General features: G+C 37.0%; 1 protein-coding gene, 1 long non-coding RNA gene and 1 pseudogene across 3 annotated transcripts; 2 read left to right on the top strand and 1 right to left on the bottom strand.

Annotated features, from left to right (window-relative positions):
- The first annotated feature begins 28 nt into the window (after nucleotides 1–28).
- On the top strand, nucleotides 29–3,635 carry LOC126599911 (histidinol-phosphate aminotransferase, chloroplastic-like; annotated as a pseudogene).
- Nucleotides 3,636–13,742: 10,107 nt separating this feature from the next.
- On the top strand, nucleotides 13,743–15,648 carry LOC126598472 (protein BUD31 homolog 1-like). Its single transcript, XM_050264836.1, has 4 exons — nucleotides 13,743–13,861; nucleotides 14,301–14,401; nucleotides 14,512–14,699; nucleotides 15,338–15,648. Exons 2-4 carry the CDS (start codon nucleotides 14,308–14,310, stop codon nucleotides 15,491–15,493), a joined length of 438 nt encoding a protein of 145 aa, XP_050120793.1. The 5' UTR covers nucleotides 13,743–13,861; nucleotides 14,301–14,307; the 3' UTR covers nucleotides 15,494–15,648.
- A 6,737-nt stretch (nucleotides 15,649–22,385) lies between these two features.
- LOC126600533 (uncharacterized) lies at nucleotides 22,386–24,673 on the bottom strand. Of its 2 annotated transcripts, none has more exons than XR_007615461.1 (4): nucleotides 23,949–24,673; nucleotides 23,747–23,848; nucleotides 23,394–23,475; nucleotides 22,386–22,591 (listed from the first exon to the last, which is right to left on the bottom strand). It is a non-coding gene; the product is annotated as an uncharacterized LOC126600533 (long non-coding RNA). The 2 variants fall into 2 exon arrangements; XR_007615462.1 differs by having other exon boundaries at nucleotides 23,394–23,460.
- Nucleotides 24,674–25,413: the final 740 nt, after the last annotated feature.

Below are 25,413 nucleotides of genomic sequence, written 5' to 3'. Positions count from 1 at the left end.
TTGAAGAATTGAAGGGAATAGAAAGAGGGTGAGGGTGGTGGGTATGGCGTCCACAATCCCTGTGCAGCATAAACCAGTCAATGACGGTCAACAGCGTTTGACTGGGGACTCATTCATTCGACCCCATTTGAGGAACTTGTCTCCTTATCAGCCCATTTTGCCATTTGAGGTATTTGGAATCCAAAAGATTTGATTTTTCTTGGTCTAATCGGTATGAAGTTAGCTAGTTATCACTAATTTGCTAAATTTATTTTTGTTAATGTGGGTTTAGTTAGCTTTACAATGCATTTCAATGAGGAGGTTGAGAATTTTAATTATCTGTGAACCGATATTTTCGTACTAGCATCGTGAATGTATGATGAATTATAGTTCTAGTGTTGACAAAATTGAGCTGGAGCAGCTTGTTCTTACTGAACCTTGAATGACAAAATTGATCTCGATTCATCTTAATTGTTATTTGAACTTGTAAAGATTAGGTCTTTACCCGGGATGAGAGGCTGTCCGGGTGTCCAGGTGAGGATGATGGATTCTGTTAAAGAAATGGTTTATCTATACTTTCTTTTTGTTTCTTGTAATTGGGGTTGCTGTGTGTACTTCACTGTAATTTTTTATTTAAGGTCGAATTTGATATCTCTCAGTTGATTGTTAATCGTTTATCTTCGATGTGTTCCATTGTTTTATTAAACATTTCTATTAGAAACCAACAGATAAGTTTCTTTTGCTACAGGTTTTGTCAACTAGACTTGGAAGGAAGCCTGAGGACATCATCAAGCTAGATGCAAATGAAAACCCTTATGGTCCTCCTCCGGAGGTAAGTCACATTTGCCATCTTGCTTGGTTTTGTAGCAAAACAATTTTGATACTCGCTTGGTTTCATTTTGTTCCAAGTGACACCATTATACCGAGATTTTTTTACCGCTTTATGTCCTTACTGTAATTTCATATTGTTCGTAGGTTTTTGAAGCTTTGGGTGCATTGAAATTCCCATATATCTATCCCGACCCTGAAAGCCGTCGATTACGTGCTGCCCTTGCAAAGGATTCGGGCCTTGAATCTGATTATATTCTTGTCGGATGTGGTGCTGGTGAGCTCATCGATTTGATTATGAGGTCAGAACTGAATATTATGTTTGTATAAGATTCCAAAAAATGCTATTCTTTATGCTCTTTTTTTTCTCTATCAGTCTCTGATCTTCTATTTAATTTGTCCATCATTAAAATATTGCTGAAGATGTGTACTTGATCCTGGCGACAAGATTGTTGATTGCCCACCGACGTTCACTATGTATGAATTTGATGCCGCAGTAAACGCTGCTTCTGTCATCAAAGGTAAAGTTAACTTCCTGCTTAATTTTCTGTTGAATATTCCAAAAAAGTTTATTATTTCATATATGAAACTCTTTCTACTTATCTGCCCTCTCCTCAAAGACAAAAGACCTCAGCTGTTATACTTCGATGTACATTATGTGTGTATAAAACTACGTGTTTTGGCAGACCTGTGCAGTGCCAAGGAAGTTGGATTTTAGCTTGGATGTAGAAGTCATTTCAGATGTTGTTTTATAGGAAAAACCAAAATGCATATTCCTAACTTCTACCAACAATCCAGATGGGAGGTAACTGAAAATTGTCTCTTTCCGTACGTATGTTTGATATACACGTGCTATAAGATTGATATTAGGGCCCTTTTGTGTTTTAAGTAATACAGTCTATTAATAAGCGGTTTAGGGTACTCACCAGAACAAAATTATTGTTAAAACTGATTATCCATTGATATATGATCTATCTTCTCCCTAACTCGGGATCTGGTTTTTTATAGTATTTGATTCATTCCAAGCTTGAGAAACCAACTTAGCTGCTTAACTCAACTTATTCTTTTAATACAAGTTGCGTACTGGTCCCTAAAACTACTGGTGCTACTAGGGAACATGTAAGCAAAAAGTAAAGGATTGGATAGTATTTCCAGCTATCCTGCTGAGAAGTTATCAAGTAAGCAGTTGACGTGGCACTTTTGGTAGACATGGATTTAAGGTTAGCATGATGAGCTGTGTCACAGAAATAGAAGACCAGAAAAAGAAAAAAAAAAGGTTTTTGAGTAGAATTGCATCTTCGGTTATGAACATCTTGATACAAATGCTTCTGGTTTCTTATTTTTTTTTATCACAATGAAGATTGGAGATGGTTTATTCTGACATAATGACTCCACATACTTCTCTTATCATAACATGTATGGTTTCTAGAATCTGGGTGTCACTCTAAGATATTGTATTTTCACGTTCTACTTATTTGATGACAGTATAATAAGTGATGAGATTCTCCTGAAAATCCTTGAGCTTCCTATATTGGTCGTGCTGGATGAAGCATATATTGAGTTTTCAGGACTCGAATCGAGGATGCAGTGGGTGAAAAAGCACGAGAATTTAATTGTTCTGCGAACATTTAGCAAACGAGCTGGTATTCTTAAACTTCTTGTTTTGTTTTGATAAGTCATTACTTGTGAATAATTCAGTTAGGGTAACTATTGAATAATGAAATCTATCGATCAAATAATTTCTGGTGTCATGGTTTTGGCAATAAAAACTATACTTCTGCTTTTGTACTATTGACTTTCTTAATGAATTTCCAGTAACAAGATTTTCGTTATACAAACTTTGGTTCTCTTTTGTTTGTCAATTTAACGCTTCTGGTTTCAACTTTTATGTAAATGGTTTGATTCTTTGGCAATGCGCAAATGGTGCAGGCTTAGCTGGACTCCGTGTAGGATATGGAGCATTTCCGCTGAGCATAATTGAATATCTGTGGAGAGCTAAGCAACCATATAATGTGTCTGTTACTGCTGAAGTTTCTGCTTGTGCAGCATTGCAGAATCCCACCTATCTTGAGGTTAGGATTCTTCAGTTTCCCGCTATGCCTCCTGTAACTTTTAACATTTGAAATGTATTTCTAACATCGGTTACTACATATACCAGACGGTGAAAGAAGCTTTGCTACGAGAGAGGGAACGTCTTTTTAACCTCCTAAAGCAGCTCCAGTTTCTCAACCCGTATCCAAGCTATTCCAATTTCATTCTCTGTGAGGTTACATCGGGAATGGATCCTAAGAAGCTGAAGGTAATTTTTCATCTTTTCCTCAATGTAGCGTTGTGTCATCATACTAAATTTGTAGTTCTGCACCCAATTTATGCAATCCAACCAATTCATAATTTTCAACCTGCTATTCACCGCTGAAACTTAAATAATGTACACGTTTAAGTCACGTAAATCCATCCCTGTTTTGAACATTCTATATCGTTCAAGGTTTCAATTTTGTTTGATACAGGAGGACCTCGCGAAAATGGGGGTGATGATTCGTCACTACAACAACAAAGAGTTGAAGGGTTATGTTCGCATATCTGTTGGGAAGCCTGAACACACAGATATATTGATCGATTGCCTCAGACGCTTGTCGCCTTAATACATCACCTTAAACCAGTTTCTTTCTTTCTTTCTTTGTCAGCAGTTAGTGAGGGATTGGAGTTGTATTTTGTTTGTCAATTTATTGCTGAAAAGCCAAAGATTCCAGGGAAAGCTTGCATTTTAACAGACCACGATATCCAGTTTTGGTGTAAAATATGGAACCGCCGTGATTTGGATTGGATAACTTACTAGGTTCTTTAAGGTATCGTTTGGTATGCAAACGGGACAGGACGGAACGGAACGGAATGGGACAGGACGGTACGGGATGGAGAGGGAGCAAAGATGCCCTCGGATGAAAACAAGGAGGAAGGAGATAGAGATGTTATAATTTTGTGTTCCACGGATGTTGAACGAAGAAATGGACGACGCAAATAGTGAATAATTGTTTGATGATATGCCTCGCAGAGTTTCTATTTAGGGAAATCTTTTATCATTCCCCTGTTACGACAAATTCCTAGCTCCGTCACTGTGTGTGTATGTCCAAAACCCTAACCTCGAGTTTGTGGCCTAATATGATCCCTACTGGTTGAAGTTAGATGTGTGCACAAAGGTGAACTATAATTACATTTTACAATCATACGTTTAAGTTATAACTTATATACGATCAACTCACAAGAAGATTACTTACAACAGGGAAATGACTTTTCTGCACTCTCTATCCTTTTTCACTCCTGCCCTTGTTTCTAGTCACATGATTTAATGAATCAATGTTCAACAGAGACTAAAACGACCAGAGGAATACAGAAGGACAAAATGAGAGTGCAAAAATCATTGCTCGTTACAAAATCTTTTTTGACATATAAAATGATATATTAGAAAGGGTTTTTATCACAAATAGTCCTTAAAATTGACCCTTACCATCAAGATGGTTTCTAAAATTAAAAATCAATCAATGGAGTCCTTGAAAATAAGTGTCGCAAATCAATGTGGTCATTTCGTCATAATTCTGTTAAAAATTATGTTCAGTGCTGATGTGACACATAAATGGGCCTCATAAGTCATTTTTTTCTCACAAATAGTCCTTGAAATTGACCCGCGACTTCAAAATGGTCCTGAAATTGAAAATCGATCCATGTAATTCCATAAGTACAAATCAATGTAGTCATTCCGTCACAATTCTGTCAAATTTTTTATTATGTGCTGATGTAACACATAAGTGGGTCACACAAGTCTAATTAAATTAAAAAAAAATTAAAATAGGTTTAATAATTTAATAGTTAATAAAAAGGAGAGCTACTAAACCCATCCCATTGTCCTATTTTTCCACCCACATTTTAATAAAAATTTCAAAGACATGTATATCATTTTAGGAAAAGGCTTATAAATCCCTACATGTTTATCTCCCCCGCCTCCTCTCCCTTCTCCACACTCTCTCTTGTCGGCTTCTCCAACAACTATTACATTGTTTCTTCCCGTCTCTCTATCTCGGAAACCGGTCTCAAATCATTCGAATCTCTCCCTCTCTTTCGACCTTCCTCTCTCTTCCCCAACCCAAATCTTATGTCACCTACAATCCAAATTGCATCATTAAAAGAGCGGAACCTCTCCTCATCCAATATCCCTTTTTAACCTCTTTGTCTATTTATGATTTCTATTTGCTTCCACTATCAATTTTGTATTCGAATTAATTTTGGAATTAATCAATTTTGAATAAAACAAGATTGGTTGTATTCGCATCTGACTCCAACAAAACCAATGACTATGTGGCTCTCAAGGTTGTAAATTTTCACCCTTTTTAATTTTTCACAAGATAAGTTAATTTATGAGTTTGTTCAAAGATTTGCAATCTTGATTTTGGTGCAAAGTTAATTCTTGGAGGTGTGGTGTTTAAATGTTATTTTAGGAATAACAGTGGGTGGGTAAATAAAATGTTAAGTTTTTAATTTTTTATGGTGGGTAGGATAATAAGGTAGGTGGGAAAATAGGACAATGGGGTGGGTCTAACATCACTCTAAAAAAGTAGTCAACCCAAAAACCCAGTCCTGCAATCACCTCTTATCCCAATCCACATTCCTCTACCTCCTTCACTGTCTATTCTTTAAAAAAAAAAATCTCAATACCCCCATCTTTACACACTTCGACATCCTTCACCGAATTGAACATAGATCGAGATCACCTTTGGTGACGACTTAGCCGATTGTCATCGACTTCTAGGACATCACTGCTAACATTTGATCAACATCCGAACAACCTTAATCTTGGAGAGCTTGTTCGGTGCTTCCCTGGTGGTCTTGTGATGCAAAGAACGACGATGTCTGCTTTAAGATAATGAGGTTATAACTGAGGTGCGTCTATTGTTGGTTGAAAACTATTTCCAACCCATTTTAAGACCTTGGTTAAGCCTTGTGCCTTTGAGAATTTATGGAAGGAATCTCTTTTCGGAGTAAAGCCTACTATAAGAAAAAAAAAATTCATTGTGAAAAAAGGTATTTAGACAACTTTTTTAATTAATTATTAAACTCATATCAACACATAATTTTTTTTTTACAGAATTGTGGCAAAAGGATCATATTCATTTGCAACACCTATTTTCAAGAATTATATTGATCGCTTTTTAATTTCAGAGACCATCTCGATGGTGTGGGTCAATTTCAGGGACAATTTGTGATAAAAATCATAAATCTTGTGGGACCCATTTATATGTCACATCAGCACTTAACGAAATTTTTAACAGAATTGTGACGGAATGACAACATTGATTTGCAACACCTATTTTCAGGGATTACATTGATTGATTTTCAATTTCAGGTACCATCTTGATTATGAGGATCAATTTCAGAATCATTTATAATAAAAACCCTATTAGAAATAACTTACCACCACGCTACCGGAATGTGTTGCAACTGTTCCCACAAAAACTGCTTTTGGCTAGCAATCACTCAATAGTTGTGACAACTTTTTTGGTATATAAACATGCGTCACTGAGTGTCAAATGCACCATCACAGATTCACATTCCCTTGAAATCCCAATGAAGTCGAGTGTGCTTCCTGTACTTGTCCTTGTGACATTTTTGCTCGTGCTAGCGTGGACCGCAGCGCATGCAAAAGGATGTCGCAGACACTGCGACAACAACATGACTTACTGCATTCAGCTGTGTTCCGTCGACGAGAGCAAATCACCAGTAACTACGTGTAGGAATAGATGTGACGAGCAGTATAACCACTGCCTTGCAAGATGCAAAAGGTACTCCTCCTTCTCCTCCTCCTTGTCGCGGCCGTCGTCCCCTATGCCATATACATGATCGAATGCAGCCGCCCGGCAGAGCTTCCTAAATTATGTTATACATACGTTAAATAAAACAAAGCTCTTGTAAAGCTTTTGGTTGAATTCAAATAAAAGGAAGCTTCGAATCAATGAACTAAATTATGTTATACTTCTAATACTACCAACTTTGTAGCAAGTCCTCGTTATAGTTCAAATGATACAGAACATTCACCTCTACCTTCTGATGTCTTGAGTTTATCCATTTTCTCGTCTAAAATCGCTTGTACTTTCATTTTCTCCAACTTTGTAGCTTGACTTAAGGTCATCTCCAACTAAAGGGTCCAAAGGGCCAGAGGGCCGAAAAACGCCTGAAAACCGTTTCCAACCGAGGGCTAGGCTAGAGGGCTTGTGGGCCCCACATAATCTGAAAGGGCCAAAGGGCCAACCAGTGACCACTTTCAGCCAGCCAGCCAGCCGGCTGGCTAGCCCAATTTCAATTTTTTTTTCTTTTCCATTGCCCATCCCACTTTAGTGTTTAGGGTTTAGTTTTTTTTATGGTCCCAACCCATTTTTTGTTTTTATGCCCAACAACCTTTTTTTTTTTTTTAAATTTCTAATTTTTCCTACACCATTTTTCACATATTTTCATTATTCCATACTATCTTATCTCATTTTATTTCAATTCTTCACATTCCATACCATAGCCCTTTGGGCCTCGGTTGGAAACGGTTTTTTGTGACAGGGCTAAAACGAGCCCTATGACTCTTGAGCCCTCGGTTGGAGATGGTAAGGAATATGGCCCTGCATTGTTCATTAAAATATTAATTTCTTGAAGGGCCAGAGGGCTAAAACGAGCGTTTTGGCCAGTTTTTTGTTAGAGATGGCCTAAGTTGTTCGAATTTGGCCAAATGGTGAAGAAAAGTGGGTTAATTTACGATCAGGATGTATTTAGGATTCAAATTGTTTTACAGCATGTTTACTTTATTACAAAATCAAAGGAATTTGTTTCCGCATAGCCTGGTAACGTAGGCTTGTAACTAAGTAGGGGATTAAGGTGATTGATGGGAGATGGAGCCTTGGTCAAGTGAGGCATAGTGTTTGAAATCTATTCATCACTCTTGTGAAGTCACTTTAAGCACACTCTAAGCCCCTCGGGTTAGTAAGGGCATCCCACTAGCAAAAAAAGGAATTTGTTTCTTGATTACGGATTACTCATGTATTTACTAACTATATCCAAATAAAAGCACAAGTGGAGCTCACACAATATCAATGACGCAACATGAAGCAAGTGGGATACGAACGTAAGCCCTCGAAGAACAGGATTTCTAGAATTTGCTAGATTTTGGTTGAAAACCCAAAGGTTGTTTTGTTTAATTGATATCTCTGATGCTCATAAACGAACAACCAAATGGATTAAATAAACATAATACATATGTTGGGACAACTCAAAGGACTATTACATAAATTCGGACGACAAACAAAAAGCCCAAATTTTTATTACGAAATTAAAACTGCATTTTGGAGGATGAAACGCCCCGGTTGACCAAAATCCATTGTACGTCATGGAAAAGCGGCCTATTGGACTAGCGGCGTTGTTTTCTTTTTGAAAAGGTATCACGACCCCAAGTCGAAGCTAGGACGCCAAATCTGCAAATTTTCGTTGCGTCGTTTTGTCTTCCAACAGTCCATTTCCTCTTCGATCCATACTATTGTTTGTTTTACATTGATCAATTATTCAAATTTTGCGTGCCAGAAAGTCATTTGTTTTAATTCTTGGGGTGCCAAGTCATGGATGACTTTGTGGCAACCAGAAAGGCATCACTCTTATATAATTTTGTTAATTTTTCTTTTATTTCTCTTACCATTACAACAAAATATCATATTCATATTCTTCAAAATATATTTTTTAGTGCGTAGAGCTTGACTCGTTTTCTAAGCACTCAGGAGTTCACCTCGTTCTGCGTGCACCGAGTCTGCCTCTTCTTGTGTGCCTTGGTTGGCCTCATTCTGCACATGAGATGTCCACATCGTTTTGCGTGCCAGAACCCCGCCTTTTTTTGCAAGCATAAAGCTCGCCTAACTTTGGCGTGCACGGAGCCAGCCTCATTTTATGTACGACGTATCTCGCCTCGTTTTTCGTTCGCAGAGCTCTCCTCGTTTTGCATGCCAAAAGCCCGCTCCGTTTTTAATGAGCAGAGCTCACCTTGTTTTGCATGGCACAATTCATCTTGTTTTGCGTGCGTCGAGCCTACCTAACACCCATGTTTTTTTTACAGCAATGCAAATTTTTTATTTTAGCAAAATATTTTTCTTGAGCATTAAGTTGAACTTTTTAAGGAATTTGGAAGCAGTTTTATGGTTTATTGAGCAACAAATGTACATATAGTAGAATATTGGCTAAATCGCGAAAATGGTCCATGAGATTTGTATAAAACATCACTTTGGTCCCTGAGATTGTCCGCCATCCATCATTTTCGTCCTTCCGTTAAAAACTCCATTAAGTGTCCCGGAGCTTTTGACCAGAAGTTTGGGCAATTTTCAAAGCTTCGTAACTTAATCGTTTCTTAACCAAATTTGACCCATAATATATCAAAATGAAGATAGGAAAGTCTAGAATAAGATTATATATATTTGGAAGCCTAGTGGTTTCCGGAGATGGCTAGAAAATAGCCTCAAAGTTGACTGGTCCGAGGGAAAACTGGAAAACTTGCCGGAAGCTGGGTAAACTTTAAATGTTCATAACTTCTTCAATACTCAACTAAATCAAGTGATTCAAAAACAAAAATCATACTTCTCGACAAGATGAAGAGAATGGTATCTTTTTAGATGGCTAAATCTCCGTGGTTTGGCCGGACAACGGCTCGAAAGTGGCTGTCTTGGTCTTGAGTTAGCCACTTTCGAGCCATTTTTTTGCCAAACCATGGCGATTTATCATTAAAAAAGGTACCATTCTCTTCTTCTCATCGAGAAGTATGATTTTTATTTTTAAATCACTTGATTTCGTTGAGTATTGAAGAAGTTATGAACGTTTAAAGTTTACCCAGTTTCCGGCGAGTTTTCCAGTTTTCCCTCGGACCAGTAAACTTTGATCCTATTTTCCGGCCATCTCCGGCAACCATTGGGCTTCCAAATAGATATAATATTATTCTACACTTTCCTATCTTCATTTTGATATATTATGAGTCAAATTTGGTTAAGAAACGATTGAGTTACGAAGTTTTGAAAATTGCCCAAACTTCCGGCCAAGAGCTCCAGGATACTTAACGGAGTTTTTAACGGAATGACGAAAATGATGGATGGTGGACAATCTCAGGGACCACTTCTATTGATTTGAAATCTCAAGGACCAAAGTGATGTGTTATATAAATCTCAGGAACCATTTTCGCAATTTAGCCGTAGAATATTTAAGCCGAAAACTAAAAAATAAGTGAAAAATATAGTAGTGAGGCCCAGAACATTGTCAAATGGGGTTCTACACTCAAGAATCTCAACGGAAAGGCTCACCTTAATTTTCAAAACTTCACAGTGAGACGAAGGTGAAAATAAATAGATTGAAAGGGGATTTATGTACGAATTTGCAAAACCGACTAAAAACCGTGACTGTTAATCCACGTTTTTATGTCAAAAATGTAAATTTTTTATTTTCTACGAAATATTTTCCTTTGAGCATTAAGGAAATCTCTATAATGCATTTGGAAGCGGATTAACGATTTACTGAGTAACAAGTGTATATTTAGTAAAATATTTAAGCCGAAAAGTAAAAAAAATAAGTGAAAAAGATAGAGATGTTAAAATCACATGTAGGAGCGGTTTAAACAAAAAATAGTGAAATTTTGTTAAATAGTCTTTCACCCTTTTTTGGTTGACAAAGAGAGTTCTATTAATATGAAGTTTAGATTTAGATAAGAGAAAAATTAACAAAAAATAAAATGTCAAATATCTTTAAATTTAGGTTTAAAACCGTTGATTACCAGTTTAAATACGAATTATAATAGATTTTGCATGGAAAATATATTTTGAAGAACATGAACACGAAAGTTTGTTGTAATGGTAATAGAAATAAAAGAAAAATGAACAAAAATGATTTAAATTATTGGGGTGCCATAAAGTAACGCGTGACTTTCTGGCACCCAAAGAATTTGCATCATTTTTGTACAATTTTTATTTTATTTCTCTTACCACTACGACAAAATATCATAATCATGTTCTTCAAAATATATTTTTTCGTGCATGGAGCTCGACTCATTTTTTGAGCACCCGGGAGTTCGTCTCATTTTGTGTGCCCCGAGTCAGCTTCACTTATGTACCTAGGTTGGTTTCGATCTGCACATGAGGTGTTTGCATCATTTTACGTGTCAGAATTCCACCTCTTTTTGCAAGCACAGAGCCCGCCTCGTTTTGGCGTGCATGGAGCCAGCCTCGTTTTATGTGCAACATATCCCGCATCGTTTTTCGTGCGCAAAGCCCGCCCCGTTTTCTATGCTAGAAGCCCGTCCCATTTTCTGTGAACGGAACCCACCTTGTTTTGTGTGCCACATTTCACCTCATTATGCGTAAGCTGAGTCCGTCTCATTTTGCATGCTTCGAGCCCACCTAACACCCATGTTTTTTTACAACAATGCAAATTTTTTATTTTAGCAAAATATTTTTCCTGAGCATTAAGTTAAACTTTTTAAGGAATTTGGAAGCAATTTTATAGTTTATTGAACAACAAATGTATGTTTAGCAGAATATTTAAGCCAAAAACTAAAAAAATAAGTGAAGTGTATAGTAGTGAGGCCCAGAACATTGTCAAATGGGGTTCTATACTCAAGAATCTTAACAGAAAGTCTCACCTTAATTTTCAAAACTTCACAGCGAGGCGAATGTGAAAATAAATAGATTGAACGGTGATTTATGTACAAATTTGCAAAACCAACTGAAACCGTTAGTGTTAATCCACTTTTTTTTTGGTCAAAAATGCAAATTTTTTATTTTCTCGAAATATTTTTCGTGTAGTATTAAGGAAATCTCTATAATGCATTTGGAAGGGGATTTACGATTTATTGAGCAACAAGTGTACATTTAGTAGAATATTTAAGCCAAAAAGTAAAAAAATAAGTGAAAAATATAGAGATGTTAAAATCACATATAGATGCGGCTTAAACAAAATATCATAATCATGTTCTTCAACATATATTTTTCCATGCGTGGAGTTCGACTCGTTTTCTAAGCACCTAGGAGTTCGCCTCGTTTTGTGCGTCTCGATTCTACCTCATCTTGTGTGCTTGGGTTGGCCTCGTTCTACACATGAGGTGTCCGCATCGTTTTGCATGCCAAAACTCCGCCTTTTTTTGCAAGCACAAAGCCATCCTCGTTTTTTGTGCGACGTATCTTGCCTCATTTTTCGTGTGCAAAGCTAGCCCCGTTTTCTGTGCCAGAAGTCCGCCCTATTTTCTATGAGCGAAGCTTGTCTTGTTTTGCGTTCCACAATTCACCTCGTTCTGCATGAGTTGAGTCCGTCTCGTTTTGCGTGCATTGAGCCCAACTAACACCCATGTTTTTTACAACAATGCAAAATTTTATTTTAGCAAAAAAAAAATTTCCTAAGCATTAAGTTGAACTTTTTAAGGAATTAGGAATATTTAGTAGAATATTTAAGTCGAAAACTAAAAAAATAAGTGAAAAATATGGTAGTGAGGCCCATAATATTGTCCAATGGGGTTCTACACTCAAAAATCTCAACGGAAAGTCTCACCTTAACATTTATGTACAAATTTGCAAAACCGACTGAACATCGTGAGTGTTAATCCACATTTTTTTTTGGTAAAAAATGCAAAAAAAAAATCTCAAAATATTTTTCATTGAGCATTAAGGAAATCTCTATAATGCATTTGGAAGTGGATTTACGATTTATTGAGCAACATGTGTATATTTAGTAGAATATTTAAGTCGAAAAATAAAAAAAATAAGTGAACAATATAGAGATGTTAAAATGTATATTTAGTGATATTTTTATTTTTATTAATTAGAGATGTTAAAATGACATGTAGGTGAGGTTTAAACAAAAAATAGCAAAATTTTGTTTTGTTAAATAGTCTTTCACCCTCTTTTGGTTGACAAAGAGGGTTCTATTAATATGTACTTTGGATTTAGATAAGAGAAAAATTAACAAAAAAAATGTTCAAGTATCTTTAAATTTAGGTTTAAAATCGTTGATTACAAGTGTTTAAATATGAATTATAATAGATTTTGCATGGAAAAATACATTTTGAAGAATATGAACATGAAAGTAGTTTAAATTTAGGGCCAGTTTGAGATTGATGTGCTTTTTTAAAAAACTGTTTCTGCTGTGCTTTAAGAATAACCAGCTGTAAAATAAAGCTGATGAGCATTTGGCTAACTAAATTTCAAAAGTGTTGTGAGTATAAAAAGCAACGTAAAAGCGTTTGGTAAAATTTAATGTATAAGTGATATGACTGTATACAATAACAAATGGACATAATAGTAGGAGCGAGGTTGACAACAACAGTGGTGGTGGTTGCGGCAATGATGGTGGTAGTGGCAGTTGTGGTTATGGTGGCAGTGATGGCGGTTGTGGTAATAATGCATGGTTGTGGTGTTGGCGATGGCTGCATCGATGGTGGTAACAATGGTGGCAGTGGTGGTAGTGGTGGTGGCAGTGATGATGGCGGTGGAGGTAATGCTGGTGGTGACAATGGTGGCGTTTACTTTTTTCTCTAAAGGATAAAATGTGTGTGGAAAGCTAAATAATGTCACTTAAAAACAAAAAATCAAGGTATACAACAATTGAAAATATTTATTAAAAACCTAACTTTGTTTTTTATTAAAGTAGCTTTTAAAAGCAATCTACAATCTGCTTTTAAAAGCTTCTATTTGGAGTTCATTGCTTTTAAAATAAGTATGATATTTTACTCTTACCAAACATTTTTTTACTGTTTAATTTTAAAGTGAAGCAATTTTTAGTGAAAAAAAACAATACCAAATGGATGTTGGGCCGTGGACGACATGTCGTCCATGGAATGTAACGGTCGTGTCGGCGCACTTTTTCAATTTTAAAGCAAAACAAATCGTTAAAATCTTCTACCAAAAGGGAGCCCGCAGATATATTTCGAAAACCCTAAACCCCCTTTCCACTCTGCTCCGCCTCTCTTCCCGCCACCTCCACCGCCTCCGCCACCAAAGCGTTCTCTTCTCTCCATCAGGTAACTAACGTAACTGTTTCTATATCTAATATTTCAGCAATGTGTTCTTTTTTTCAAATTTGCGATTTGTCTCTTTTAGGTTGTTCAAATTGCTAAAATATCTTAATGCGAAGTAAATCGATGATTAATTAAAGACTGAAGCTTTTGCTTGTTAGTTTGCGATTCGGAGAGAAATTTTAACCCTTTTGTTTTTCCTTCAGGTTTTTTTTTTTTTTTTGTTGGTCTTTTGGGACTTTGGATTTTACAGTTTAATCGTTATATGCACGATATGTAGCGTTTTTTTTACACCTTTTTTCTTTTTCTTTTTTTGCCATGAAATTTAGTGCTGTGCAGGTGGAAAATTCATCATATGATTTTGATGAGTTTTAGGTTTTAATTGTTGATTATGGCTTTGGAATTTCCAGACTAGTAATTGATTATATGTTGCGACGGATGACAGGTATAAAATGCCGAAGGTAAAGACTAACCGAGTTAATTACCCAGAAGGTTGGGAACTGATTGAGCCTACGCTTCGCGAACTACAAGCTAAGATGAGAGAAGGTATAAACTTCCCATGTTTTTATTACATTGTTCGTTGAAGTTTGGAACATCGATGTGTTTCAGAGCCCGAAAGGATTCTGATGTGTATTCGGTTTTAAACTTTATGGCAGCTGAGAATGATACTCATGATGGTAAGAGAAAATGTGAGACCTTGTGGCCTATTTTCAAAGTAGCACATCAAAAGAGCCGCTACATTTTCGACCTTTACCACCGGAGGAATGAAATTTCCAAGGAGTTATATGAGTTTTGCCTGGACCAAGGCTACGCTGACCGCAATCTAATTGCAAAATGGAAAAAGGTTTGTCTCAGATCTCTTCTACCTCAATTTGCAACAAGTGTTTTAGTTATATTCACTTGGAATTGGAGCTTAGTTATTAATCATGAAAACCTGTAAATAAGATTATCAGAACATAACCATGAATATTATATTAAACTGAGTAAACATAGACATCGGACATGGGTAGTTATGAACTTATGACATTGAGTTGTCGACTATGATGACAAAGATCAACGTGCTAATATAATACATATGTTCCTTCAACATTGCTTGAACCCACGTTCTCCTGCTACATGTATTGGCGTTGCATCTTAAGCTATATGACTCGGGGATTGTCAATGGGTGTCCATGGATACTCCATATATCACCATCACAGGCACAAACTCCACCGCTCACCACCACAATAACACTATCTATGCTTAAACAGACCTCCATTTAACTAAATGGGCATTGACCATATATGAGTGTGATGAAGGAACTTCTATACTATGTTTGCAGGTCGTACGTAAAATTGTTGGATTACTTTAATTAGGATACTGAGAGGAAAATATTGGATACTCAATTAGCTTGTGTCTTTTTATCTGAAGTTATAAGGTCTATTGTTTTTTAACTCAACTCTAATGACATGTGATGACATATGGTCTGTGTTTGAAATGCAGCCTGGTTATGAACGGCTCTGCTGTTTAAGATGCATGCAGCCCCGGGACCATAACTTTGCCACCACATGCGTTTGCCGAGTTCCCAAGCATCTGAGGGAGGAGAAGGTTATAGAGTGTGTGCACTGCGGCTGTCGGGGCTGCGCCAGTGGAGATTGATTAGTGGTCGAGTCCGTTTTACAAAATGTAATTCTAGTTATGGTTGAACCAGGTTATCATTGGTACCATGAACTGTTAGAAATTTGTAACATGTAGCTGATCGTAATCTTCCCGAATTTCGAGTAGTATTAGTATGTCTCCCTTGTTCTGAACAACTGTTGTGTGCTTCAACTTAACTGCAACTTGTAAGCTGAAAGAAGGAATACTTTGGAGTTTGCCATGGATGAGTTTTAGTGTTCCCAACCGTTTTGTTGTTTAGGAAACTTCTGCTAACGTACATTGGAGCAAATCTCTAATGGAGTGATGCAAATTTGAGATGTAAAATCACAATTGAATACGGTTTTTGCTTCAGTAGGGAGATGTAAATTTAAATTTTGGCCTACATCCTCTTCAACACGTTCTTTATTCTTGGATACGCAAGGAGGATTGGCTCCTTCAGCAGTGTTTTGTCATGGATTTATTGTTGGATTATGAGCATCCGATAGAGGGCCAGACTTGCGGTCAAGGATTTAACAGCCCAGAATCTCAGTGTATACTTTAACACCGGTATTCGTGTTCAAGGATTTAACAGCCAAGGATCCCAGTGTATGCTATAACACCAGTTAAAAGTATAACTATAGATGGTGGATTTGTTTTTGTCTTTTGTTGAATGTTTTTTATGGCTTGATAGATAATTTGATAAGCTAATGATTTTTTTTCGTGTTTCAGAATACGGTTAATCAACATTTTAACTAATCAATTATGATAAATTGGATCGGACTTTGCAATATTTTCTTTTGCAGTACCTCGGCGTGACATGAGCATGATGGGTTATAACTTAATCAAAAAGCCTAGGAGTCATCCGAAAGAGAGAGTAATTGAATACCAAAGTTAGATTTGTTATGTCCCTTAAGAAAAACATATCTCCAACAAAGTTAGCAACCGAACTAACAAATTAAAGAATCAGACATTTCTTGCCCCGCACAAAGAAAAAGAGGGAACAAAGTAGCCATTATGGACCCCACACAAAGTAGCCATTATGGACCCCACATATAGTGTCCAAGTCTCATGAAAAGTCCTAAATCCCATAATTGTAAATCCCATAATTGTAAATCCCATAATTGTGGTATTTTGTTTGGACAAGGAACATTTGGAAATCCAAACCAAGATTTTGTACAGCGATTTTTTTTAGGCAAAACGATACGGGTTTTATTAGCATTGTAAGAAAAAATACAGACTTCAAATAGGACATCCTGAATTAAATCTGAAGGATCTTCAACAAAAAGAACTTCAAAATAAAAAATAAGGCGAACTTGATCAATCTAATAACTACCATATCGGCAGATCTTTCAATGTAACAAGCACGAGAACACATCCAGCACTCTAAGGCCAAAGGAATTTTGATCCCGGCAACTAGAAATTCAATCATTTCATAATCAGTCACATGAGAAATTTTGCACAAAAAAATCGTCAACAAACTGGTAAAAGAGATGATCACTTTAGACTTTGGAAAGAGATGTATCAACGTGGTGATGACTAGTGCCCAATCCATAGTTGACGAAGAAAATAAAAGGTTAGGTCCGATCCCAGAAAGGCATCATGGTTGGAGATGGAATTGTCAAGTTTCTAGTCCCAGTGTGCTTCTTCCTTATACTATTTTTTTATCTTTTTCTTTTGTTCAATAATGACAATCATCCTCTCATTGGCCAACTTTAGCATATGGTTAATGTTCTTTCAGTTATAAAAAATAAAAAATAAAATCTTGGGCAAACAGCTGTTGAAACTGAATCCCACATCGGGGAAAGAAGAGACCTTGTATATGCTTTTATATGATGGTGCTATTCACACATCCATTTCTACCTCTCACACACCCTCTCAATTTCTAGTCATTAGATCGAATAAATTGAAAAAGATTAAATGACAAAAATTAACAAGGGCTCAATTTCCATCCGTCGGATGAGATAAATTAAATAAGATCAAATGATAAAAATTAACAAGAGGTGTGTGAGAGTAAAAAAAGGGTGTATAAATTGCACCACTTTATTTTTATAGTGGAACCTCAACATTCTTCCCAGTCAATTCCAATACAATCAAATAAACAATAAAACTTAATCTCAGCAAGAAGTCTTCTATTCCAAATGTGAGGATCTTGCTAGTAATGGCATTGTTGAGAGCCTTCTGTCTCGAAGGTTTTAGCCAATGGCAATTAGAGAGTGGGTGAAAGTCCAAGTGAGTGTTGGACTGCTAGGCATGCCACAATTGGTTCCTTCCAACAAACAATTAGAAATTAGTTAGGTATTTATTGATATTACTTACACCACACACTTTATTTACCTTCTAATAAAAGGACCGTGTCAAGAGTTGAATACTAGCTTATTCTTGATTATTTTTTATGTGTTGTAAGCAAAGGACTATGATAAGAGGACTCCCTCAAAAGTGGAATTTTTCATGGACTCTCTATCAACTCATGCTGTTAGCACAATGTTTTATAATGTCGGTTCAGACGTTGACGTTAAATAATAAAGTGTCAGAATGTTCATAAAAAGTTTCACTTTTAGATAATCCCCTTACCATTTCTTACTTTTTGGAGTTGGTTTCACTGTTCATCTTTTGTAAAAAAATAAAGGCCTATGGCGCAGGATCCAAATTAAAATAGAGGGGGAGGGATGGAATAAACATCTTAGTGTTTGCTAATGAGAAAGACCAAATAAAAGCAATCGAATCATACAATGAACCCTGCTGGATTGAATAGCAGTGAACATGCGTGAGCACTGTGGAGCAAAAAATAATCACAAGGCGACACGTGGATTTTTGACAAAAAAAGACAAAACTACCCTTGAGGTATACCAGGATTCCTACGCGCAAACAGCAGACAATTATCCCTCAACAAAGTCAAAAATGCCCAAAATAGGTATCAACTTAAAACCTAATTTATTCATATATTTCCCATTTCATTATTTAGCTAATCAATTAGCTAAATAATATACTTTTTCCTTTCATATTTCCTAAAATCATAATAATTGACTAATTAAGGGATTAATTACCTAATCAATCCCTTAATTATCAATTGAAACACCCATCCAAACCTAAAACTACTAAAATGGCCGGCCAATCCCATCAAGAAAAGTAAACCATCTTATTCTCCACCTTTTCCACTATTTTCCCTTTTTAATTACCCTAATTAACTAGCCAATTAATTCCAAAAACCACTAAAACATTCATTTTATGTTTAATAGCCAAATAAATTGGCTAATTAAACCTAAATCAAACACAAAAACCCTAGCCACCTCCTATCCCTATAAATATACTCTCATTCCCACCAAAAAAGCCAATTCCAACACTTTGGCAAAAATCCCAAAATTCTCTAAACACCTTTTCTCTCTAAATTCTAACTTTGGCATTTGAGGTTCATCGGCCAAAGCCCCCCCATTCATCGTGGGCGCGTGAGTCTCTTGGCCTTAACCTAAGGTGTTAATTGTTTTGTAGGTGCAAAATTGTCCAAGATCAAGGAGGAAGAAATTTGCATCCACAAGCACCTAACCAAATAATTGGTTTTCGTGTTGTTGGGGCTAGGTTTGGTTTGGTTTGGTTTGGTTTGTCTAGACAATAATGGATTTGGATCTCATCCGGATTCAAATTGTGGGGATCTTCACATCTTAGTCATTCATAATGCATTGTGCAATAAAAAATCATTTGACTTTTTTTTTATATTTAAAATTAAACATAAATAGTATCTGACGAAAACTGACCACACGATATACGATGAATAGCTAGAATGTGGAGATTTCTAAAATCCCCACAAAGTGGATCCAGAGAAAGGATCCTCTTCCGACAATAATATAGATAATTGTTTGCGCCAACTAACCAAGTGTGGAATTTAAAGGATGCCCTAGCTTAATTTCACAGACATTTACTAGAATTTCCAATCAAGTGTAATCCAAAATAGGGCAACAAAAGAATGTTCTGCATCCAACATTTTTACTATCTTAAGACTAGTTTAGAAGTACTTTTATCATGACTAAAAAATATTTTTATAGAAAATGTGCTACATCTAGGAAGCATTTTAAGTACTGTTTTATGATTTTCTTGTATTTTTATTAAAAATTGGTTCTAAAAACATTTTTACAAAAACCATTTTCAGCTGAACTCTTAACTGGACTCGATGCATGTAGTAAACCATATATACATCAAACATTACTTAAGCTAGTTTCTTGATTCTTGTCATTGGATGTATTGTTTGTTATTTGATTTCTTAGTGGCTGCAATTACAAATTCAGTATTTCGTATACTGTCTAGGTTTCTTAAATAGTCAAGACTACAAAAGTTGGCCATGCCATTGTATTTTCTTGAAACTTTCACCTTATTTTATTGGTCATGCAAAATGTCCTCAGCTTATATTTTCTTTGTTTTTTTTATGCATACCAGTCAATGTGATTACGCTTAAGTATCTCCTGTATTTTAAAATCAGTACCACACATCGATGCCAATTATACAGGTATATATTTTATTTTTGAGCAGCAACAATCGAGATCAGAGAGAGGATCAAGACAAGAATATTGGAATCAAGTCACTTTCAAAATTGACAATAGCTAGCTCCAAAAATTATGGAATTTTCTTACAACAAAATCGGACCAGTTCAGATTTTATTTAACGAACATGTACTGAAGTATTACTTTTTTTTCTTTCTTTCTGGACTCTTGAAACATGACAGCAAATATGACACATCGATCAGGCTAGATTTTCGAAATGTTCACCCCACCATGTGAGCTACTTTCATGTGAACATATCTTAATTTGGGTTGGTAACTTGGTATATTATTTAATTCTTCCCCGATTGGTATTTCTGAAACGTAAGGTCATTGTATAGAAAGTTGTATAAACAAGCATGATGTATGCATGCATCCAACAAGATTTCATACATTAGATCTGGCAAATAGGTCGTGTTTTTTGTGTTTGTGTCGTTCTCGTGTGAAAATTCGTTATCTTAGTTGATTGTGTCGTTTCAAACATGTTGTCTTGACGAGTTTTAGACTTCAAAAACCAAATCCGACCTGTTAGTTTTAACGAGTTACACGACCTGACCTGTTTTACCTTACGGACAAAATATTAATTTAACAAATAATCCAATGAAAAAAGTTCATTCTAAATTACTAAAATTAACATCTAAATTCACAAAATATATTTGATTCAACAATACAACTACGATTATTTCATTAAGCACTACATTTACATGACACATAAATTAACAGATAATGCATAATGTGAATGAGAATAAATGTAAATATCAAAACCCTAATGAAGAGTGTCTCTATGCCAAATTATCTTGCATAATGTGAATTTGAATATTAATCCAGTTGAATTTTGCAGTGTGTCGTCTTAATTTACAGTTTAATAACATAAACACAACTGCATGAGATAAGTAAACCATAATTGACAATGACATATCAATTATATCATGTATTTAATTAGAGTAATTTTTAGTTATTTAATTTTCCATGGAAGGAATTTTATCTGTAAAGCAAGCTGCAACCGTTAATTGTCGCTGTCATCTATCCTTGCAGGTTACATATAGTACCGTGAGTAGTGAGAGAGGTTCACAAATACATGACTGGAGCAAATACTCCACCGAGGAAAGATTGGAGGGAGTATGTATTTTAAGAGTTTCTAAGAATATCGTGCACAAAATGAGCATGCATCTTAGTCAAATTCCTAAACCAAAATTTGACGAAAGTGGTTGAGTAGGAGACTGACGAGTTGAGATCTTCTCCGAATCTCACTATCCAGAACTTAAAAATTAAGAAACTCGAACAGTTCAAGAGAGAAATTCAGGCCCTCATATTGTGTGAGGTTGACCAGTAGAATGAGTTAATAAGGACCGCGTGATTCAATTTGAGTAGTCCAAATTTTTTGATCATTGAGCTCCAGACAAGTGAGATCTACAGTGAATCTCAACTAGAAACTGACTAGTGACTACCAACTATGCCAAATAACAAAGTCCAAAGACTTGGTTTTGTTTTGCTCAATAAACAGAGTCTTTTCAAGAGTGTATTCTAATCAAACAATCCCCATCTTTATCTTGTATTCAACTGCTGCCAATTAAACTCCCGATGCTAAGGACCCTTCAGAAAGGGAGACTTTTAATTCCAAAAACCAGTCTCTGTCTGACTCTCAAAGAAGGCTAGAAGCACCAAACACTTGGCAGTGAATTGTATACGTAACCTAATAATTAAATACGGGATTTAGGGTTTGGATGTCATTTTCTACCACATACGTACGCCTCCATGCATTGTCAACAAATTCAATTCATCTCCAATTTTTCCAAACATTCAATCTCAGAAATCGGAGCCACCAAACACCAACAAGGAATTGCCATTTGGCAGTCACAATAACTGCTCAATTATTAAAAAAAAAATTTGTAATTGTCTCACTGATTAGGGTTTAGGATCGACCTGATTAAGTTGGTAGCTTTGGTGGGTTAGGTTTCTATTGGTTTGGTTGGCAAGTGCGAAATATAAAGAAACTTCTACTTGTCGAAATCATTGAGTTAATTGGCATTCCTTCCCCACCCCCGCCCCCGCAGGGGGAGGGGGGGGGAATTTAGGAGTAGCTAGATTAAGTTTATCAATCATCTATGGGTAAATGACAAAAAATTACCTCAACTATTGGTCTAACGACACTTTCATACCTCATCTTTTAAAAATGACAATGGCATACCTCATCGTACGAATTTGTGCCAATGTCAGACTTCCATAAGTTTTTCTGTTAATTTCTCTGTTAAGTGCTGACGTGGCCAGAGATGAGACCTACTCACTAATTGACACATCCTGACCTAGATCGAGGCATGATGGCCGTCACGTGAGGGTGACGTAGCCATGTGCACAGTGTGGAAACAATACTAATATGAGAAATGAGAGTAAACAAAAGCCGAACCAACTAGATAAGATAAGATGCAAGTGCGATATTAAGTGTGAGTTCACAATCAGAGCATAACTAGCCTAAGTGCAGTCCAGCAGGACGAATACTAATTATACAACACCAAAGGTAATCCTACATTGGTGATAATCTGTTAGAGCTGCCGTGAATTCCTCGTAAGCCACCAATAAGCACTATCACCTAAAACCTGGAGGGGTGCAAAACAGAAACTGTGAGTGGGCAAAAACAAAGCTTTTCAAAACCATTTCATTTATCAAAAGTTATAACCCCTCACCGTAAAACCTGTATAATTTCTCAGAAGGTAGAATACACACACACACACACACACACACACACATATCTCAAAACCATGCTCAAAAAACGATATTCATAAGTATGCCATGCCAAATGTCTCAAAATAACTGAATAAATAACTCGGATGAAATAACATATCAGCCTGATCCATCTAAAGTGGCATGTACGGCTGAATCTATAGCTCAACAAGTATGCCTGCACACGAATTGGAACCACCTAAAGTGGTCTGTACGACAGGACTAGGTGTAAACAAATACGCTCTAGTGCTACGATCACGTGAAGACTATGCGAATAATCGCGGATCACCTACGAGTCGGAACCACCTATAATAGTTTGTACGACAGGACTGTGCACCTAACTTGGATCCAAGGAAGGTGAGTGTATGGTGCAGGAGGTGAACATCACGTGAAGGACTGTACCCTAACCACGGGCGGGAGCATTAACACCGAGGTGCAGGTTTATGAGCTCTCAACACATCTCACATAATCATCAATTCACATATAAACAGTTTACAACTTACTTGGTACTTACCTGAGCGTCCACAGTGTCAAATCACATTTATGCATATTGTACTAATTCATAGTCTAAGTATAATTCAATAAGCATGGCATTTCAAACGTAATTTCATTTAAACACATTTTCTGGGAAAAATACCAAGTATATAAGTATATACTGAAAACCAAAAGCCCACTCACTGATATGTGGAAAGGTCGTAACCCCCAAGCCTTGCTTGACTGCGCTCATCCTCAGGATAGGTCTCACCTATGTGCGAAACAACTATATAAACGTTATTTTAAAGCACATAACCAAAACTAGGTAATAACTTCTCATACAATGCTCAATTGGGGTGTTTGAATATACCAACGAGACCTACACAACCTCAGGAACATCCTTATATTTTTAGAAAAAATTTCGGAGTACCTACGCGCCGGCTAAGGCACAGCCAGACGCGTGGCTCACGCGCAGACACGTGCCTGGCACACTGACGGATTCCCTAACGGCGTTAGGGAATATTCCATTAAAAATCAGCATATACCGTTAAATATACCTTACGCTGTTAGCACATTCTGTCAACTTTGACGAAATATTCACCTTCTTCTTCCTTGGTTCGCCGGAGTCCGGCGCCGGTGACCTCTGCGATTGCCGGATTCTGGAAAATTTTCAAATCTTAATATCTTATTCATTTCTCAACCAAAATTCATGAAATTTGTACCAAAATGAAGCTTAGGATGAGAAGAACACATCCTTACTTTAAGGTCCTAAAACCAACGGAATCTCACTGGAAAAATCACGATAATCCCGCCACCTCTGCAACTCGTCAAACCCGAGCTTCCCGACGTCCAAAACCTTTCAAAATCCTTCCCTAAGCTTTGTGAAGAAGTTCTAAGGCTCACTAGAACCTTAAAACTCGATGAAACATCCGCGATCACGACGGAGTCACTATGCACCTCATCGAGGGTATTTGGTTCTCGGGTTTTCGAGGGTCTCACGTCCAACCAAAACTACAGCTCGACTCCAGAGCTTGAAAGAAGCACAAAAATAACATCCATAACCTCGATTCATGAATGATGAGGTGGGTTGATGGAGTGACCGTACAGGGTGTACGGAAAATGGAAGAAAATTCGAGAGGGAGAGAGAGAGGTCAACGTATGTGTGTGTGTGTGGTCCAGCTTAGGCTACCAACCAAAAACAAAGAAAAATTTAGTTCTAATTGGGTCCAAACAATTAGAACTTAACATATTTGGTCCAAAATCAATTTGCAAGCCACACAACACTAACTAACGTCCAAGGGTATAAAAGTCATTTCACATTATCGAGGATAAAATAATATATACATTTAGGACGGGCTATCACACTAAACCAACTAGATTAAAAAATAATTAAATATATTTTTAATAATTAAATATTATAAAATTAAAAATAAAATTATTTTTTTATATAAAATTATGGGATCCACCATCTCTCTCCTCTCTCTGGACACCTGCATCCCCAAAACCCAAGAAACCCTTCCCACCCACACCCCCCAACCTTCCTCCACCACCATCTCTCTCTCTCATCTCTTTCTTGCCTTTCTCTCTTTCTGGACACCTGCATCCCCAAAACCCAGAAACCCTTCCCATCAGTCCCCCCAACCTTTCTCCACCACCCTCTATATCCTCTCTCTCATGTGCAGCGTCGTCCGCCACGACGACGTTGTTGGTGGCACACAACCCATCGTGGGTGACAGAGGAGACGCCGATGATGACACTAGAGCCAAAATCGACCCTCGACCTGAGCAGAATTCCATCATCGATGCCAAGCTTGTCGTTGGGAAACTCAATTTGGTGAGTGGTGGGTGACGCCAAATTGGTCGAGACGTCGCCAATCTTGTTGAAGATGAATGATGAAGGAGTAAGAGAGAATTGCAGGTTGTAGGGAGGGGTATGAGGGAAAAGCTACAAGTAACCCAGAGAGAGATGAGGGAGGGAGAGAGAGTGAGAGAGAGGAGAGAAAGGGTGGTGGAGGAAGGTTGGGGGGACGGGTAGGGAATGGTGGACAAGTGGGGAAGGTTGGGGGGGACATGTGAATAAGGTTAGGGGGGACAGGTGAGGAAGGTTGGGGGGACGGGTGGGGAAGGGTGGACAAGTGGGGAAGGTTGGGGGGGGGACAGGTGAGGAAGGTTGGGGGGACGGGTGGGGAAGGGTGGACGGGTGGGGAAGGTTGGGGGGACGGGTA

The sequence above is a fragment of the Malus sylvestris genome, chromosome 14, assembly GCF_916048215.2.
Source record: "Malus sylvestris chromosome 14, drMalSylv7.2, whole genome shotgun sequence".
NCBI classification, from domain to species: domain Eukaryota; kingdom Viridiplantae; phylum Streptophyta; class Magnoliopsida; order Rosales; family Rosaceae; genus Malus; species Malus sylvestris.
This window is presented reverse-complemented; position numbering and strand designations above follow the sequence as displayed.